General features: G+C 49.0%; 1 protein-coding gene across 1 annotated transcript in view; it reads right to left on the reverse strand.

Annotated features, from left to right (window-relative positions):
- Window positions 1-273: 273 nt before the first annotated feature.
- Window positions 274-20,235, reverse strand: part of UBE2QL1 (ubiquitin conjugating enzyme E2 Q family like 1) — a 45,510-nt gene continuing 25,548 nt past the window's right edge. The window contains exon 2 of the mRNA XM_033436609.2: window positions 274-1,630. Coding sequence (XP_033292500.2) covers window positions 1,499-1,630 — 132 coding nt within the window. The 3' untranslated portion in view covers window positions 274-1,498. The remainder of the gene's footprint in view (window positions 1,631-20,235) is intronic.

The following is a 20,235-nucleotide window of genomic DNA, read 5'->3' on the forward strand; positions in this document are numbered from 1 at the left end:
ATTCCCCTTCCCTCATAGTGGCAAAATATAATTGGCAACATCAGAGTTTGGCCAAACCATCCCTTAATGCTTCCAGTTAGTTTCTAATTGTCTCCCTGGTTGCTTCTGGGGGCGATTTTAACCCACTGGATTTTTGCAAAGACCATGGGTTCCTAAGACTCTTTTCCTGCACCTTGTTGCAGAATGCTGTCATGGTATTCGTAGTATTTGAAATATTAAATTCTGAAAATAGATTAAATATTTTAAATGGAAGGATAGCCCACAATGACTGGATTCAGGTATGCATGATTTTATTTAAAATGTGTCCAATAAGATTTTTCCACTTGGAATGAACATTTTAACCTCTTTCCGCATATTATTATAAACAGTGTTTCCTCATTTCATGGTTTTTCTTAGAAAGTTCTAAGTAACTCAACAGAAGAGAAAAATGAAATTGTGGGGAGTTAAATAACAGAAATTTATATCCTAGCAAGGGTGCTCACGCATCCCAGCCTCGGGGACACACAAGTGACTACTGGGCCATGCAAATCATCGTACGGTCACTGGGTCTCCTTTGGCAGTTCTGGCATTCCCTGTCACGAGCACACAGAAGAAAGTGAGTAAGGTGACTTCAGTGAATGGGACATTGTCTTTTGCTTTTGGTGGTGGGTTGACCAGCAGAGAGAAGACAGGAACACAAATGTCGTAGGAGCATCTCAGGATATTGGAAGAGACTGTCCGCATCTCACCACCGTTGCTCTGAGCCCCAGGGAGGGCGCCCCTGGCATCTGCACCGTGTGTGCCCCATCATGGCCACAGCACGTCCGGCTTCACCCACGGGCACGGGCTGAGCTGTGGACAACACACACACACACTGCAGTGTCGGCATTGGGAGCACGGTTTAACCAAGTGGTCAGTTGCTGTTTTAAATCACTAGAACCTGGCAATATTAAATTTTTGTTTTCATGAGCCAAAGGTCATAGCACAAATGAGGTCTACATGTCATGACATGGGGCCACAGGAAGACACGTCTTCAAGTTATGTTGACCTGCCAGGGAGAGAAACAGAGATACAGAGCACAGCAAACATGTACTGGTGATGCAGGGCGTTCCTGTTACATATGAACGGCGCCTTTTACATGTAAACGGGTCCAGAATAGGGCACTGAGTTTCCTGCCTGCTCTTTGGAGTTGCTGTCATGGAAAGAAGCTAAGGGCCAAAGGGATGGGGCGGGCGGAGGGGCAGGCGGGCTGGGGAATGTCACCATCTTGACGTTTGTTCTAAAGTGACTTAGAGATGATCATTCATTTATAATTGAAACCTAATCCCAAACAGCGTTGGCTCCCTCTTTCTCTCTGTAAACACATCTGGTCATAAATAACTTAAAAGTCTCCTTGGCATTCAGGATTCAGTTCCGGCTGGAGTGAAAAAGGATGAAGGATGCTCAGCGTGGAGGAGGAGATGTCGGGTATCTGTGTGTGTGCAGAGGCGGCTGAAGCGTCTAACGCACGTTGCAAACATCAGCCGTCGGAGACGGGCGGGGTGACCCAGCCGTACTTTTCATGAGTCTTCACCAAACTCTTAAAGGTAGCTTCGGCTTCCTTGCGACTGAAGGACTTTTTTGATTTGCCCGCTTTTCTACAGATCCGCCCCTGAGTGAGAGGAAAGATAAAGCAGGTTAGAACCCATCAGCAATCCCAATTCCCACCCTCGTTGTGAAGAACACACAAAGTGGCGGGGATTTCTGATGTCTGAATCGGTGTGATGAAAGGGGAGATATGGAACATCACAGCTTCGTTACCAAATGGACGGAGGGGTCCAGTGGCGGGCAAGCTTTTTGGGGAGAGAGAGACACGCGGGCCGCTGGCGTCCTCAGAACGAGCTCAACCCAGGATGCTGGAAGGCGGCCACTGCTCCAGGTCCCATGCCCAAGCGGGGAGGACCAGCTTTATCAAAAGAGCATCGATGCAAAACGGAGCCCATTATCCTGGAGGCAAAATGCTGTTCTAACTTCCCTTCCCTCCCACCACAGAATGCCTTTAATGATAACTTAGAGATACATGTTTATGTATAGATGTGTATATTTATAGATTCACATACACACTTTACAACTCCAACTTTTTATGTTCAAGCTCAGCAGCAATGAATGACTTTCTTGTAATTCATGCCATGAGGGAACCAGTTCCTGAGAAGATGGTAGGGCCATTTCCACGGAGGCGGAAGCCTGTCCTCGAGTCCCCAGTGAGGGGTCCAGGGGAGGCCAATGCTTCCTCACACAACCGCCGGTGGTAGGGGGGTGGTGCTAGGAGAGGTCCACTCCCCTCACAGTGACCAGCGATGCTCCGGTCTGAAGGACGGAGCCTTTGGGTCTGCAGAGACCAGAGGGTCTGCTTCATCTCAGGATGGACGCAGGCTCTAGACCATGAGCGAGAAGGGACCAGCAGACACCGCTGAGGTGGTCGTGTCTCGGGCCATCGCCACCCCTCCAGGGAGCCCTGGGGAATGCGGTACACTTGGCATCAGAGGGAATGGGCAGACAGAGGACCCTGAGGGGCTGGGCGGAGCCGGACCCTCCATCAGATGAGTCGGCACCACTCTCAGCCGCTCCCCACGCCGCCTCCTCACGGCCCATCAACAGAAACGCTCTCTTAGTCTCTCAGCTACAATTCCTCGCACTTGACTTCCCTTCACCCGTCCTGGAAGACTTGCTTGTCTTCCCGAGCATCCCACGCACGTGTTTTGTAGGTGGGATGGAAACACCCTGAGTTTCACCCACTAGCAAACGCGTGCACACCATTCTCAGCAGTCTCCTGTTGTTTATGAACTTTCACTAACAATGCTCTCTGGACAGGCCCTCGGCATGTAATATTTTTGTTACAGCACACTGCGGGTATCTGCCATCTGTGTAAGGGGACCTGAACGGGACCTGGACCTCACCCCCAGGGCCTGGCTGGGCTACACCACATACCTGTTCCCTTGTACAGAATTGAGGGCAGCAGCCACCCAGGTCTGTGTGGCCTGGGGACCAAGATCCTCCCATCTTGGGTCTCTCTGATAACCCACCCGTAACTCCCCTGGGAAGACGTCTTCATTCACGGGGGAAATGGCACCGGATCCCTACAAACTGGGAACGGGAGGCTGTTCCACATATTTAAATTCAGAGCTCATGGTTCCTTTTTAACATTTGTCTTTTCAACAGTGGAGACTCAGAGCAAAGCCCAGTTGGTGGTGGGGTGGGGGGGGGGGCGGTGGCGAGTCAGAAACCCAGAGCTACTGCTTTGCTCTGGCTGCTCTGGACATCCCTCTGGCTGAGCTTTTCCATCCGCCAATCAAGGGCAAGACCACCGCTTCTAATTAGCTGCTTGGTGCACAAGAAATGAGCTGCTAAAGGGTGAAGGAAAACTGTAAAAGAAGACAGGAAACCACCATTTATTGGCTTACAGAAACTTCCCCGTCTCTCCTGCTTTGCTTATGTGGTGTAGTTACACTTATGAAAAGGGACTATGAAAAGCTAATACATTTATAATCATCATTATGTGGGTCAAGATCAAAGTCCAACGTTACTTCATTAAACACAGGCAAATGCATCTTTGCAGGGATGTTGGCATCAATTTTTACATAAGTGGGAGCAAGTATCAAGGGCTATTGTTTTGTATAAAATGCAAATTCTAACCATCTCTACCATTCTTTTCTATAATACTGAAAATTTATGGTATGACTTGAGAATTCTGAACTAAAAGCAGCCAGAAAAATACAAGCTCACAATCATCTTGGAATATTCCAACGCTCTTGGCATGGACACAGCCTTTGCTAATTCTTTGTGAAAGTCTCAATTGTTACGAAAAACAACAGATAACCCCCCAGATGAACAGACCAGTCTTTGTTGCCTCTTCTTCCCGAGAAGAATGATGAACATAGAGCACCAGCACTCAGTCAATTCAGCAGCCGGGAGACAGAGACCGTGTGTGGCGCTCGGAGGGCTTAGCATCTTCACTGCGCTCAGCTGGCCACAAAGCACTCCCATCTCGCCCCCCGTCTTACACCCTCGTTTGCAGCTAACAAATATCTTTTCATAGATCACCTGTCCTCCTCTGATGGGCTGTTTAAGCATCACCCAGCGACACCCTGGGCTCGAAAACCAGGGCGGCTGTGCTCTTCTTGCTGAAATGCCCTTGAGGTGCCCACTGCACCAAGAAGGGGAGGGTCACTCTGTCCAACCCAGGCCTCTGATGGTCCAGGGCCATACTCATGTTGAACCAACTCCCATTCTTTTCTTTCTTTTTCTTTTTTGTTTTTTTGGCCACACCATGCAGCTTGCGGGATCTCAGTTCCCTGACCAGGGATTGAACCCGGGCCTCGGCAGTGAAAGTGCCGAATCCTAACCACTAGGGCACCAGGGAACTTCTTTATTTTTTAAATTGAAGTATAGTTGATTTACAATGTTGTGTTAGTTTCAGGTGTACAGCAAAGTGATTCAGTTATATATATGTATATTCCCAGAATATGTGTATTATATATATATTCTTTTCCATTATAGGTTATTACAAGATACTGAATATAGTTCCCTGTGCTGTACAGTAGGTCTTTGTTGATTATCTGTTTTATATATAGTAGTGTATATTTGTTAATCCCACACTCTTTATTTATCCCTCCCCCACCTTTCCCCTTTGGTATCCATAAGTTTCTTTTCTAGGTCTGTGTGTCTGTTTCTGTTTTGGAAGTAAGTACATTTGTATCATTATTTTAGATTCCACATATATAAGTGATATCAGATGATATTTGTCTTTCTCTGTCTGACTTACTTCACTTAGAATGATAATCTCTAGGTCCATCCATGTTGCTGCAAATGGCAATATTTCATTCTTTTTATGGCTGAGTAATATTCCATTGCATATATATATATCTCACATCTTCTTTATACATTTGTCTGTCGATGGACACTTAGGTTGCTTCCATGTCTTGGTTTTCGTAAATAGTGCTGCTATGAACATTGGGGTGCATGTACGTTTCTGAATTGGTGTTTTCTCTGCATATATGCCCAGGAGTGGGATTGCTGGATTATACAGTAGCTCTATTTTTAGTTTCTTAAGGAACCTCCATACTGTTCTCCAGAGTGGCTGTACCAATTTACATTCCCACCAACAGTGCAGGAGGGTTCCCTTTTCTCCACACCCTCTCCAACATTTATGATTTGAAGACCTTTTTTTTTTTTTTTTTTTTTTGCGGTACGCGGGCCTCTCACTGTTGTGGCCTCTCCCGTTGCGGAGCACAGGCTCTGGACGCGCAGGCTCAGCGGCCATGGCTCACGGGCCCAGCCGCTCCGCGGCATGTGGGATCTTCCCGGACCAGGGCACGAACCCGCGTCCCCTGCGTCGGCAGGCGGACTCCCAACCACTGCGCCGCCAGGGCAGCCCTAGCCTTTTCGATGATGGCCATTCTGACCGGTGTGAGGTGGTGCCTCACTGTAGTGTTCATTTGCTTTCCTCTAATGATTAGCGAGGTCGCAGCTCCATTCTTCCTTTCCGGGTACAGTCTCCTAGAGTCTGGATTTTGGGGAAACCTTCAGCCTAACTCCTCTGACCCTCTGTATTTTCCTCTATAAATCAGGGACAAAACCCACTTTACAGCATCATGATGAATGTCAGATAAGATATTGAATTTGAAAACATTTTGAGAATTTTAAGGTGCGTACAACCAACTAAGAACAGTTTTTCTTATTTTCCTAACATTGATATTTCTCTCTTATCTATTTCCATGTAACTAATACTCAGAGAGTCTTTTCTGGAGATTTTCCTTCAAAATACTCTTGTTTTCCCTAAAATACCTATACTTGTATTTAATGCCAAAGGACCTGATGTGACAGTTTGCTTAGCCCACTGTGATAGCTCTGTGCAAGCATTAAGAGGTTAGAAAAGTAAACTCTCTCTCCTGATTACAATCAGTCTGTCTTGTTCCAGATTGTAAATGTAGGGTTATGTGCAGCCATAGGATTCTGACCTAACAAACCTTAAAAATCTCAAAATCTCTCAGTAATATTGATGCCAAGCAATTCTAATGATAACACAGTTCTCTGCGGCTGCATCTGTCAAACAAAACCATTAGTTGGTGCTTTGGTTTGACCTTTTTTTTTTTTTTTTTGCTTATAGTTTTTGGGGGGACCAATCACAATGATCAACATGAAAACATTTCCACACAGCTAACAAGTGACCCCAGACTCAGGTCCTCAGACAGGCCACCTGGTCTTATGTGGCTTTCATTACCCTGATGTGCACATTCAATTTCAGTCTGGCTCTGTCACTTCTTCACCTCTTGTTCATTCATTCATTTATTCATTCATTCACTCACTCAGTATGTTGGGTGCTGGGCTTAGAAAGACAAAATGATCCTGGCCCCTGCCTGTAGGGCCTTAGAATCATTACGGGGAGAGAATCCGGCGTGTTGTCGCTGCTGAGACAGAAGGGGTATGTCGGGGTTTCTCAGCCCCCGTACTGTTGACAACATGGGCTGGATAACTCTTTGTCGTGGGGTGTTCTGTGCACCATAGGATGTTTAGCAGCATCCGTGGCCTCCACCCACTAGATGCTAGCAGCACCTTCTGAGCTGTGACATCCAAACTGTCTCCAGACATCGCCAAATGTCCCCTCAGAGATAAAATCACTCCTGAATGAGAGCCACTGGTGTATGGAATAAAGACGGCCCAGAGCAAGGAGGAGATAGTCCATCTCTATTCACTGCTACAAGTCCTCCCCGGGTTAGGAACTCTGCTGGTTACTGGGACTGCAGGGCTTTCTAAACTGGAAACGATTTCGGTCCTCATAGAACTTACAGCTCAGAGGGGAGGATGGATTCTACCTTGGGGGAGAGGAAAAGAGAAGGGGTAGTGTTTGTTGTCTGTGTGGTCAGAAAGATTTCCACATTTGAAGACACTTGAACTGAGCCTTGAAATACGGGTAGTAAATGTTTATCAGGTCATGGTGGGTGAAGATAAGTGGTCCAAAAGTGGTGGTTGAAATATGCAGCTGTATTCAGAGGAGGATGGGCAGACACTTGGTGAAGCTAGGGCACAGTGTGTGTGTGTGTGTGTGTGTGTGTGTGTGTGTTCGGTGGGTGTACAGAATTCAATAGACCTGACTTCAAATCCCTGCTCCAACACTTCCTGGCTGTGTGACCCTGGGTGAGTTACTTAACGTCTCGGAATCTCAACTTCCTCATCTGCAAAATAAGCATAGTCACAGGATTATACGACACTGAATTTTTATAGGGATTTAATACGTTAAAACATATAAGATGCTTGGCACAGTGCCAGGCACATGATGAACACAATAAATGTGGATTTTTATTTTTGAAACTATCACAGAGGATCTCATCCTTATTCTCTGGCAAAGTTAGTTTCATTCTGCCCTCTTGGAAAACACACACACACACACACACACACACACACACAAAATTCTCTGTCTTTCATGAGGATATCATGACTTGGCTTATTTGGTCACAAAAACATCTTCAGGCAAATCCAATATTTTGCATTGGATTTCATTTCCTGGGCTGCATTATAGAGCTGCTGCTACTTGTTTTTAAAGTCTTTGCAAGTGTAATTTTTAGTCTAAAAGCGCTCACGCACCCTTACCCCTCTGACGCCGGTTTCAAGTATGTGTTGTGCTCAGTGCGGACTCCCTTCAGGACGCTGGCTGTGGAGGAGAAGCTCAGATGGGTCAAACGCTCGGCTTGAGGAAAGCACAGGAACAAGCATCTTTGAAAGGAGGTCCGCTCGGAGAGACAGCAGTGATTTTGCCTCTCTTTTAAGGTCTGCTGTTCAAAGTAGATCAACTTACAAGTTCTGAAGGACAGATAAAACTCTACAACGGTTGAGACTGCTTCCAAGAAACTTTCCCAAATCAAAACAATGACTCTGAAGCCACTGACCAGTGAGGGAGGGAATTCTGCTGGATCTCTCCAATGGAGCACCAAAGAGAAGCACTTGCGGGTGGAAATGCATTGATATGATTCTGCAGCCCTTACCATAGGTCTGAGGATGTGTGTATGTGTGTATATGCTTCTGTGCATGCATGTTCACATGTGCGCATACCAGTGTGCATATGCATGTGTGTTTGTATGTACACGAGCATTCACATGTGCGTTTGCATGTGCACACGTGTGTGTGTGTGTGTGTGTGTGTGTGTGTGACTGTAGTGTTGGGAGAGATGTGAGGGTCCTTGCAGTGACTGGAACCCAAGAGTAACCTTCCCGAGGGAAGTTCCGGGCCTCATACGTCGAATAGGAGGATGGTGAATTTACAGGGGGGAGACCTGCTGCCTGTCAGGGGTCCCACCCAGCACCAGCCGAAGTGGGGAGAAGAGGCTGCTGAAAGGCCAGGGAGTGGGGGGCAGAATGGCGCGGTGGGGACACGCCGTCAACGAGCTGGTGTTGGGTTTCGACGTGAAACGCCCTGAATCCCCACATGGCCTCTGCCCACAAGTGCGATGGCATCTGGTCCACGTCTGGTCACGTCTGGTCACGTCTGCTGATGTGCTGCAGTGGTGTGGCCGCTTTCACACATAGTATCTCATTAAACTCCCACAGACAACACTCCACTTGAGCTTGATCATCAGGGCTGCTCAGGAAAGTGGGCTTCCACTGATCAACTTCATCCCCCCAAGCACAGCTGCCTCCTCCAGACCACTGGGTGATGACCGGAGGCCCCTTGAGGTCGAAGTACCAGGGGAAGATGCGTCATGGCCAGGCTCGCAGGAGGCACGGAACCCGCCAGGGAAAGGGCTTTGCTAGTGGGGGTGGGAGGGGCTTGGCGGGCTCCCTCCAGGCAATCAGTGTGTCCAAAGACACAGAGGCTCAGCCGTTCCCTGCGTCCCATCCCTCTGCTGGGCATTCAGGTCCCTGTGCCCTCCTTGGGTTTTAAGCAGAAGCTCATGTTTCTATTTGCTTCCATTATTTCGACATCCTATAGCAAAGTTATTTAACGCCATCCCCTCACCCCACCCTACCTATTTGTAATTTAGTTCCAGATCCTGTTTTTTTTTTTTTTTTAAGATTTTCTTTTTTGATGTGCACAATTTTTTTTTTTTTTTTTTTGCAGTACGTGGGCTTCTCACTGTTGTGGCTTCTCCCGTTGCGGAGCACAGGCTCCGGACGCGCAGGCTCAGCGGCCATGGCTCACGGACCCAGCCGCTCCGCGGCATGTGGGATCCTCCCGCACCGGGGCACGAACCCGTGTCCCCTGCATCGGCAGGCGGACTCTCAACCACTGCGCCACCAGGGAAGCCCTGATGTGCACAATTTTTAAAGTCTTTATTGCATTTGTTACAATATTGCTTCTGTTTTCTGTTTTGGTTTTTTGGCCACGAGGCTTGTGGGATCTAGGCTTCCCGACCAGGGATCGAACCTGCACCCCCTGCATTGGAAGGCGAAGTCTTAACCACTGGACTGCCAGGGAAGTCTCCCAGATTTTGTTGATAAGACCTTTTGTGAGATACAAAAACTAAAAATAGAACTACCATACGACCCAGCAAATCCACTCCTGGGTGTATATCTGAAAAAAACCCCAAAACTTTAATTCAAAAACATATATGCACCCCAAATGTTCATAGCAGCATTATTTACAATTGCTAAGATATGGAAGCAACCTAAGTGTCCATCAACAGATGAATGGATAAAGAAGATGTGGTACATATCTACAATGGAATACTACTCAGCCATAAAAAAGAATGAAATATTGCCATTTGCAGCAACGTGGATGTACTCGGAGAGCATTGTGCTAAATGAAATAAGTCAGACTGAGAAAGTTAAACACTGTATGATCTAAAAAATAAAACAAACTAGTGAATATAACAGAAAAGGAACAGACACAGATATAGAGAACAAACTAGTGGTTACCGCTGTGGGGGGGAGGGCAAGAGAGGGGGAGGGGTTTAAGAGACACAAACTATGATGCATAAAATAAGCTACAAGGTACAATGCAGGGAATATAGCCAGTATTTTATAATAACTATAAATGGAGTATAACCTTTAAAATTGTGAATCACTATAATGACCACCCGTAACACATAATATTATACCTCAACTACACTTCAATTAAAAAAATCAAACTTCTATATCCTCATCACAAAATGTTGTAAGGATTCTACTATATATTAAAGGTCTTATTTTTATAATATAAATCACAAAAAAAAAAGACTATAAGGCAGATTCTAGAAACTGTCAACTCAAAATATTCACCTCAGAAACAAAAAGCTAAGTTTATCTTTCTGGAAGTTACCCCTTGAGGACACAAGGTCTGTTTTATAATTCTGACATTGGGCACTAATTCACAGTCACACACATAAAGGCTATTAGAAAAGCAAGTTTCAAGACAGACCACTAGAACATTCCATAGGAACAAAAGGTGTTGGGGACGGGGCACTTGTGCTGAGCAGCTCTAGGGGCCGCACTGCCAGGTGGACAGAGTGGAGCCACTCTTGGGTGGTTTTAGGTGGGAAAGGCCAGGATCCTCCATTCAGGGACCAGGATGAAAGCTTTGCGCACATGTGCACGTGGATATACCGTCTGCTGGAGAAAGGCACTGCAGTTTCTCCCTAGCAGAAATGTTCTCACAGTGCATCCTGGGCTGCGTGCGTCCACCCGAGGCAGGCAGGGCACCAGCAGGTGATGCTGTGTTTTGGAAAGATGCCTGAGTGAACCCCTAGGGACACCCAGAAGGAAGCTGTGATTCTCTGCCCATCAGGACACCACCTTTCACTGCACACACGTCCAGGGGCGTCACCCTTGTGGTTGACCCATCCTTAAAGACACGCTTGGGTCTATCAAAGTCGTCGACACGGAAGGGACTGTATCCAAGAGGTTAAATGCTTATTTTCTCCTACGGATGCCAACAAGACTGTCTGACGTTACGACCTGTAGCCCAATTATGAGAAGGGAGGTGATGTGGCGGGCAGACCTGGGCCACAGCCGTGGGTGATATGGTGGTCCCCACCAGGACTGGGGTAGACAAGCAGGGAAACATACACTATATCTCTGCAGAAGCGAGTGTTCTCTAGATCAGAGAGTCTCAGCCTGGGCACTACTGGCATCTGGGGATGGATCCTTCTTGGTAGTGGGGCTGTCCTATGCATTGTAGGAGGTCTAGCAGCATCTCTGGCCTCTAACCATTGCATGCAATAGCGGCCCTGTGCCAGATGTAATAACCACAAATGCCTCCACATACTGCCAAGTGTCCCCAAGGGTCGGGGCAGAATCGCTTCCCGTTGAGATAGCCTGCTCTTGTCTATGCAAGGAGCGTGCTGTGCGGGGTGCAGATGGAGCGCCAAACCTGGCCTGGGGGGCCAGGCAGGGGAGACTTCCTGGAGGAGGCAGTTCAGGAGCTGGACTCAAGGACAAGTGGAGTGATCCATCCAGGACACAGGGAGGGAGACGGGGGAGCACGGGGAACACGTGTCCAGGTGCTCCCGGGAGGACAGAGACGGAGCAGGCAGGGATGGGAGGTGGGTTAGTTCCTGGGGCTGCTGTAACCGAGGGCCATACTGGCTGCCTTAAAAGGACAGAAATTAACTTTCTCTCCGTTCTAGAGGGCAGAAGTCCAAAACCGAGGTGTGGGCAGGGCTGATCCGGGAGGCTCCAGGGGACAATCTGTCCTGTGCCTCCCCCCGGCTTCTGGTGGTTTGTTGTCAATCACAGGCGTCCGTGGGTTTGTGGACGCATCACCCCGATCTCTGCCTTCAGGTCATGTGACCTGCTCCCTATGCGTCTGTCTCTGTGTCACCCTTCCTCTTCTTACCAGGACACTCACTGGTCATGGTATTAGGGCCCATCCTGACCCAGGATGATCTCTTCTTTACTTCTGCAAAGACCTTGTGTCCAAATAAGGACACGTTCATAGGTTGGGGGGTGCGGGGGAGGGAGGGGACGGACTTCAATATACCTTTGGGGCACAACTGTCCCCACTGTAGGAGGTAAGGCTGACAGAAAGGTCAGCACCTGCATCTCTCCTGGAGGGGACAGAGTGCAGGGTCCGGGTTTCCTCTGGGATGGGTCACTTGGGAGGTGGGTGGCCGTCAAGTACGGGGTGGGGGCCAGCTGCCTTATTGCCACCGCCCAGAGAAGATGGGCAAGGGCCTGGCCCGGGACAGAGGCAACTCGCGGGGAGGGAAAGGGGCTGAGAGCAGCCGGGAGACGCCTGCAGGACTGGGAGGGATCTGTCGTTGAGGGAAGGAAGCAAGTTTCTGACCCTGGAGGAAACAGGGTTCCAGGGTAAGATACGAGCCCTTGGGAGCAGGTGGGAGGTGAGGCAAGAGGAGAAGCAGGAAGCGGAGGGCTTAGCAGCTGGACCCAGCAAGGGGACCTCGGGGAGGTGGGCACAGATGGCGGTCTACGAAGGGTGCCTGCGAGCGTCCGAAGAGCATCCGTGGTCCAGCCCTCAGGAAAAAACAGTCATCTCAGAAGTGTGATGCTCCCTGATTCATAATAAAATCAGAACTTTAAAAACTCTTCTCGACCTTATTTTTTAGCAATCACTGCATGTTAAAAAATAATCTGGTTCTTTGGAAAAGTGCAGCTTAGCTATCAGAAAGTCCCAAAAGAGCAACCTGTATTTCCCACAGATTAATAAGCGCCTGCCACGGAACAGACCTTGTGCGGGTTGCTGGAGACACCAGGTGAGGCCAGGTGAGGGAGATGTCCAGGGCTTGGCCTGGGCCTCGTGGGCAGCAGCCGTGGGAATGCATGAAGGAGTAAACACATGAGTGCCACGGGCCAGACTCACGTTCCCTCCCCGGCAGGACCACAGGCCATCTTTCCACGGCACTGACGCTCATCTGGGTGAAGGATGAGAATAATGCCCAGGATGCAAAGCCACTGCAGTCAGGAAGGAATATTTCCCTGGTGGAACATTCTAGAATTGTCCATTGAGAAACCTTATGGAAGGACAGACTCTCTGTGACAGTCTCTAAAATAGCTTCCCAATTATTAGGCGATAAATGTTCTCAGATATTTCCTTTTGATTTTTGTGAACCTCTCAGGAGGACAAAGTCAGCATCAGTTTTATATAACCTGGATAATATTAATATTTAATAGAAATTAAAGTGAAACTACATTATTTAACCCAGTAGTCCCCCTTAGACACCGTTTCACCTTGTGTGATTTCAGTTACCCTTGGTTGACCATGGTCCAAAAATATTAAATGGAAAATTCCAGAAATAAACAATTCATGAGATTTAAATTGCATACTGTTCTGAATAGCGAGATGAAATCTCACGCTCAGGCAGATCTTGGAGATATTTCAGGTTTGGTTCCAGACCATCGCAATAAAGCAAATATCGCAGTAAAGACAGTCACACAGATGTTCTGGTTTCCCAGTGCGTATAAAAGTTATGTTTACACCACACTATAGTATATTAAGTGCGCAACAGCACTGTGTCTAAAAAACAATTTAAACATTTAAAAACAGCATTAATTAAAAAATAATGTTGTTGACAAAGAATGGCACTGATAGACTTGCTTGATGCCGGGTTGCCACAAACCTTCAATTTGTAAAAGACACATCTATGAATTGCAATAAAATGAAGTGTGCCTGTCCCACTCCATCTCACCTGGGACGTAAGTCATCCCTTTGTCCAGCATCTCCACGTAGTACATGGGAAAAAACATAGTATATGGATTCGGTACTACCCGCGGTTTCAGGCATCCAATGGGTGCCTTGGAATGTAATCCCCTGCAGATACGAAGGGACAACTTCATTATCACTAAAAAATCCTCAAGCCACTGGCAGCATCAAAGGCATACCTCATGGATACTTCTGATTCTTGCAAAACATAAGCATCTCTTTCTTCTACACTTTAAAGAAAGTTCTAGCAATTATGGAATCTGTTTTAAGACAGATTATATTTTCTTGGAAGAAGCAAACAGGGGAAAAGGAACTTTTTGCTAAAACTTTAAACTGTATCAGATAATCATTTCGAAATTATGTTTTCTGGAGATTCCACTAATACTTCTGCTTAAGTGGCTGGGTCCCAGTGGGTTTCACTAGCTGTGTAGGGACACAGGCAGTGGCAGCTGGACGTACTCTTTAAAGGCAGTCTCGGTGGTGGTGTCTCGTCCTTGCCGTGTGCTGGGCAGTGTTCTCAGGATTGGGCTCGAACAGACTCCTTAAACCCTCTCTGGAGCCCCGCCAGGTGGGCTCCGCTACCGTCAACCCTGATTTATAGATGAGGAGACAGGCACAGACAAGCCAATCACGTGCTCGAAGCCACACAGGATCCCCACGCAGGACCGGAGGCCACGCCCTGAACCCCAAAGCCAGGTCGCCTCTCAGAACATGGAGAAGTTTTGCAGGTGTCAGCGAGAGAACAAGATACCAACCCTCCGCTGCAGAGAACGCTGCCCGGCCTGGCTTCCCTCATTGGATGTGGGCCCCGGGGTCACTGAACCCCTCTATCCCTCTGCACCGCAGCCTCCTTTCAACGTGGAGCTCCGGGCCTCCATCCCACGTGGAAACCCCGAGCCGTTCAGCACCGAATCTGCCTTCACCACCAAAAGCCTGGTCCTCCGGCCACAGTCGTGTGGACCTCGGGCCCCTGCCCAACTCTGGGGGCCTCGCTCTGCGAGGCCTCCTTCACCCACACACCCTGTTCCCTGGGACGCCGGCCACCTGTGGTTTCCATTTGCTGCGCACAGGACGTAGGCAGAGCTGCTGGCCACAGGCCGAGCCGAGGGCGGCGTGTTCCATTCTCGAGGCTGAAGTGCCTGTTTAACGCAACACAACCACAGCTTCCAGATTTTCTACTTGCGAGCTGAGTCCGGCTGCCGGCATGTGGCGTTCTGGAAAAGCTCCCGAGTGCGCCCTCTGCCTTGCCGGACGATCCCCACGGGGGCAGCTCATCATGGGCGCGCTTCCCCAGCTGGCTCCACTGACAAGCACGCGGTCGCCTAGCAGCCTTCTTACTGGGACAGCTCCACGTGTGCCCTGCACCCGGCGAGCGAACAGGGATCGGTGGTGTTCTCCTACCCAACTGGACTTCTCAGGTCAGAATCCAACCCTCTGTCCTACACAGGCAACCTTCCAAGGGCACCACGTTTTCCCTTCTGGGAACACATTTTGAAAAGGACGAGAATTGTGGTTCCTCCCCCCAGCACCCCACTGGTTTTGGAGTCCACCTGTCCATTCCCTGCAGCCCCCTGTTCTGGGGGTGGGACCCCACTGACTCCGGCCTACGGCCACTCACCCACTGGGGCCCCATGACACGCGAGGCTGCCCCTGTCCCGCCACGTAGCCTTGATTTAAGGACCAGACACTGGGGATGCGGATCCTTCCTGCTGCTGCCTGGGGGAGATGCAAGAAGGGGTGCATGGGCTGGGGCAGGGGGGGGCTTTGTTGGAGAGGCCGGGTCTTCCTTTATCCTGGGGTGGCCAGAGCTCATGGCTGCCAGCGGGAGGAGACACCCACTCCCCACACCTCGTGCCCCCGTGCCCTCCCGAGAGAAAGCGGCCGTGCTGACAAGGGCCGCTCACTCCTGCAGCTTCACCCCACATGCACAGGGCTGGGGGGAGAGAATCTGCTTCCAGCCAATGCCCTTCTGGGGGGTCTGCTGTTGATTTTATGACCCTCAGTAAACCAGGTGACCTGGACACTCTCGTTACCCACTCCCGTCGATGGAAGCAATTCTGTGTGAGCACAGACAGTAGTTACGGCCATGCCATCGGTGGGAAGTCCAGAGAAATAAAGGAGACTGAGACTGTCACTAGGAAAGGTGACAAGAATCCACTCAGGGAATTAACCTGTCAAAACAGAGGGCAGCCGCCTTCTGCCCTCGGCCCTGCCAGCAGAAGCTTCAAGAGTTTGATGAAATAATCCCAAACTGTGTTGTTCTAGAAAAATTACATCAAGAAGTAACCCAAGACTCTCACAGGCAACCAAGGTAACATATGCTTTCACTCCCGGGATGGCTTGATGGTTTCTAGTTTCAGGAGGCACGTCCGTCTTTGCGATTTATGGTGACATCTCCCAGCATCAGTGTTTTCCACGAGCAATGTGACCTAGTGACAGAGAAAGTTCCCACCGCACGACACAGTTGGTGCAGGAACGTCAAAGTGCTAAAGGAAATTCTGCCACATTAAAAAATAAATGAGATTCTGGAATCACTGGAAGTCGCAAGAGGTATTTTCCAGAAAAACTCAAAGGTGAAAATGTTATGATTTGAGCACAAATTCTCTAATATATATTACTTTTGAGAAGAGTCTGTTTCTGCTGAAAAAGTACAGCAAGACAAAGACTCTGTGTGGATTACTTTATTCTCTGCTACTTTACTAATTTTCAGTAAAGGAGTGGTGTTCAGAAAGATGTGAAATTTCAGCTCTGCCCACTGGAGAGGCCTCATTCCTGCCCTTCACCTGGTTCTAGTAGGATGGGCACAAGAGGGCAGGGTCTGTGGTCAGCTTGGTTTTCTTTCTTGAAGCACTGGATAAAGATGGAAACGACTGTGATGGGACGTGGATGAAGCCTTGGACAATAGCCCTGAATGCGCAGTTTGTCTCTAAAGGGCCACACAGACTGGTCTCCAGTCCACAGGTCATGGTTCACACATGCCCTGTGCGGGGTCTCTGGAGTCCACACCTCAGCCTCCCCTTCCCTCCCAGATGCCGGTCACTTCCGGCTGGACACGTGCGGCAGGCCAGCCACTGCTGCCTCTGTGTGGACACTGCTAGGATACAACTCATTACCTTCCTGATTAAAGAATTTCTAACTTCCCTATATTTACTTTGACCTTCTATTTATACATAAATTAAAAAAAAATATTGTTCATACCATTTTAAAGGTTATTTTCCATTTACAGTTATTACAAAATATTGGCTGTATGCCCCGTGTTCTACAATACACCCCGAGTGTATCTTACACTGCATAGCTTGTACCTCCCACTTCCCCAATTTGCACAAAACCCGCCAACTTTCTAGTCAACGGTTTCTCAAAGTCTGGAACGTCACCCAGAGCCCCTCCCTCAGCCTAGGAGGCCTGTTGGGCCAGCCCTTCCAGTTTGAAGGTGCTGGGGGCTCTGGTCACCCCTGTCCTGGGAGGGAGCAGGTGTGCAGCTCCCCGTAAGCCCCACCTCAGGCCAGTGCACCTGCCCTGAATCTCAGCAGGTGGCCTGTGTGAGGGTTGGGTGCGGGGACAGTGCACCAAGAATCCCTAATGGCGCTGAAACCAGGAGCCCATCAACTTGGCCTGAGAAAGCGTCCTACATCACCTCCTACATCAGTTTGGCTGGGAGGGGTCATGGCCTGAGCCGAGCTCTGTTTGGGAGGCGGGGGGAGGCTTGGAGGGCACTCGGAGTTGGGGGCAGAAGCCCAGGAGGTGGCAGACGGGCAGACAGGCACTCAGTCTGCGGCAGGAGGCCAATCGGGGTGCAGGGAACGTGGGAGGGTCTGCCCTGCTGGCCCTGCCCCGCCCCGCCATGTGACCATGGGCCTTCAGCACCGATGTGACCCGGTGGTCCCAGGGCTCACAGGTGAGACCACCCGCCGAGGATAGGCAGAGCAGGGATTTCTGAGCCCCTGGAGCTGGGGAAGAGATGTTTACACCTGTCTCTACACCAAGGTCGGGGGGATGCTCCTGCCCAGTGAAAGGCAACCATTAAGGGGGGCAACTAGCGTCCAGCGAAGACAATCGTGGTTTGCTTGCACAAATGCAAAATAAGGAGACTCGTGGGCAGGTGGGCATCGCCAACAGGATGTGACCTGAAACATTATTCCAAGCAACGAAAAGAGCCAGAAAAGTGTCACCAGGAACGTGTCACTCACGGGGCTCCTTTCCTTTCTCAGCATGTCCGCACACACTGGTGTAGGTTTGGGGTGGGTTTTGCACACTTGTGAGATGCACCTGTGCCTCTTCAGGGGGACCCCATGTTTCCATTCCATCCCATAATGAGTCATCCCATTCCATTCCGTCCCATAAGTGGGGTCCTGCACCCCATCCTTCCTCAGGTCCCGCCTACACAGCAGCTCCCTGACCCCCGAGCAACCCCCCATGGTCTTAAAATGGTTTTTTTCAAAATAGACCCACAGACATAGAAAACAAACTTATAGTTACCACAGGGGAAGCAGGGGAGGGATACATTAGGAGGATGGAATGAACACACACACAAATACTATATATAAAAGAGAAAACCAACAAGGACCTACTGTATAGCACAGGGAAGCCTACTCAGTATTTTGTAATAACCCATAAGGGAAAAGAATCTGAACAATAATATGTGCAACGGAATCACCTTGCTGTACACCTGAAACTAACACGACATTGTAAATCAACTCTACTCCAATTAAAAAAATGGGGTGCTTTCGCCCGTGGGAAAAGTGGCCAGCTACATGCTGGAAAACATTTAATAAGCAAGCACTTTGTAGTAAACTTGGGCCACGCCTGGTGTATTTGCCCCGGAACTGACTCTGACCGTCTTGTGCACTGGCTGTCCATGCAGTGCTAATGAGGGGCAGGGCCGGGGGCAGAGGTAGTGCTCAGGGAGGCTGGCAGGAGGGAAGTGTGAGCGCGACCAACACTCCCCCACCCCCTCCCTCCGAGGTTGCAGATACTCCCCAGATAGCCAAGCAGGCAGTTCCCCAGGAGCCACGTCAATGGGTGTGAAGACCTTATCCTAACACAGGAATCCCAGTGCACTTGAGCTTAACAGCTACATGCGTTTCATCAGGCGTACTTTCTGGAGGGTCTTGGGGTGAGATGCAGCACCCATAACTGGGGCGGGTGCTGGAAGCCTGTGCGTTTCTGCCCCGCGAGCATCCGTCACAAGCCAGCATTTCACGTCCAAGGCTGGAGTCTACTGCTCCCTGCATCGTGACCCTGCCTCCCCTGGCTTCCCCCGTCCCACCTCCCTACACTGCCTTCCTTGCATCATTTTCTTGTTAAATTAAGAAAGCACTAGGGGCGCAAAGAGCCCCTTTAGCCATGTGCTACGAAGACCTGGATAAAAGTAAGGCATGCAAACCATTTCAGGGCTACATACTGTCATCCGTATTTGCTGGTGTCATACACGTGTTGGTTCCAGTGCAGAGGAAACCCAACACACGCTCTTTCTGTTTGTGAGAACATGCAGGGCAACAATATGGCATGAAGGAGCTTGCTCTGTGTTGAGAAGCAAGGGGGTGGGGATCTTTCTGGAAAACGTGGTATTCTGTTCCCAGAAAATAGTCTCAAGATTGTAATCAAGAAAGGAAGTTGGTTCTAAATTCAAATTTCTGGTCTCTGTCGGAAAAGCTTAGAAAACTGAGGGGCTGATTTTGGTTGACCTAATAAAAATTAAAAAGTGATTTTCTACAAGCACCTGGGATGGCTATTATTACTTTTAGGTCATCACTTTAGGGATGTTCTGATTTCAGCTCTTGTATCTGTATACGCGTGCTGCTACAGAATCCTTTCCTTCTGATGAACTCAGAATCACAATGAGCAGAGAGAAGAATTCAGTCAGTGATTTTTATAAACATCACAGGGAATCTTCAAACAACACATACTTTGTCATACGACATAGGTAAAACTTGTTTCAGTCACAGCTCTGAGGGATTCACATGTATAAACTCGCTCAATCCACACCACAGAGAGATCACTATACCCGCCATCACGATGAGGAAACTGAGGCTCGGAGCTAAACTGTCCCAGGTCACACAGCAGGTAGGTGGTGGAGCTGGAATCTGAACTGGCACAGTTGGATTCCAGAGTCCCTGCCCCTCAGTGCTCTAGAGAAAGCAGCTGTCAGTGATGGAAACATACATACTGGGTGGTTGGCTGCAGTGGCTCAGCCCCATATATGCCTAGATTATCAGCAGGTTTGCACGACATTGGTCCAACTTTTAATTGAGCATTTCACAATCGTATTTAAATGCTAAATAGAATTTTCAGGCAATATGCCCAATTGTGCCAGTCCCTTTAAAAAAAAAAAGATCATTTTATTTATTTATATCAGACTATTTATTTATAGCAGACTCTTAGGTCCTTTCCTAGCCCCACCACCTCCTCTCATCTCAATCAGGATTATATTTGTGTCATTTCATTGTTTCCCCAAATTAATTTTCCTATTTTGCACGAAGGCACTGAGCTTTGGAGCCAGAGGAAGAAGTCTTTCCCTCCCTCCAGTCCTTTTCCATGAGCATACGAACCTGCTGTTGCCTGTGACGGGTAGGGGAGCTCGTCTTTTATCAAAACCCGTGTGAGTGCTGAGAACTGCAGCCACAGACCCGCAGGGATGCGTGTGTGACA

This window comes from Orcinus orca, chromosome 3 (assembly GCF_937001465.1).
Source record: "Orcinus orca chromosome 3, mOrcOrc1.1, whole genome shotgun sequence".
Taxonomy (NCBI): domain Eukaryota; kingdom Metazoa; phylum Chordata; class Mammalia; order Artiodactyla; family Delphinidae; genus Orcinus; species Orcinus orca.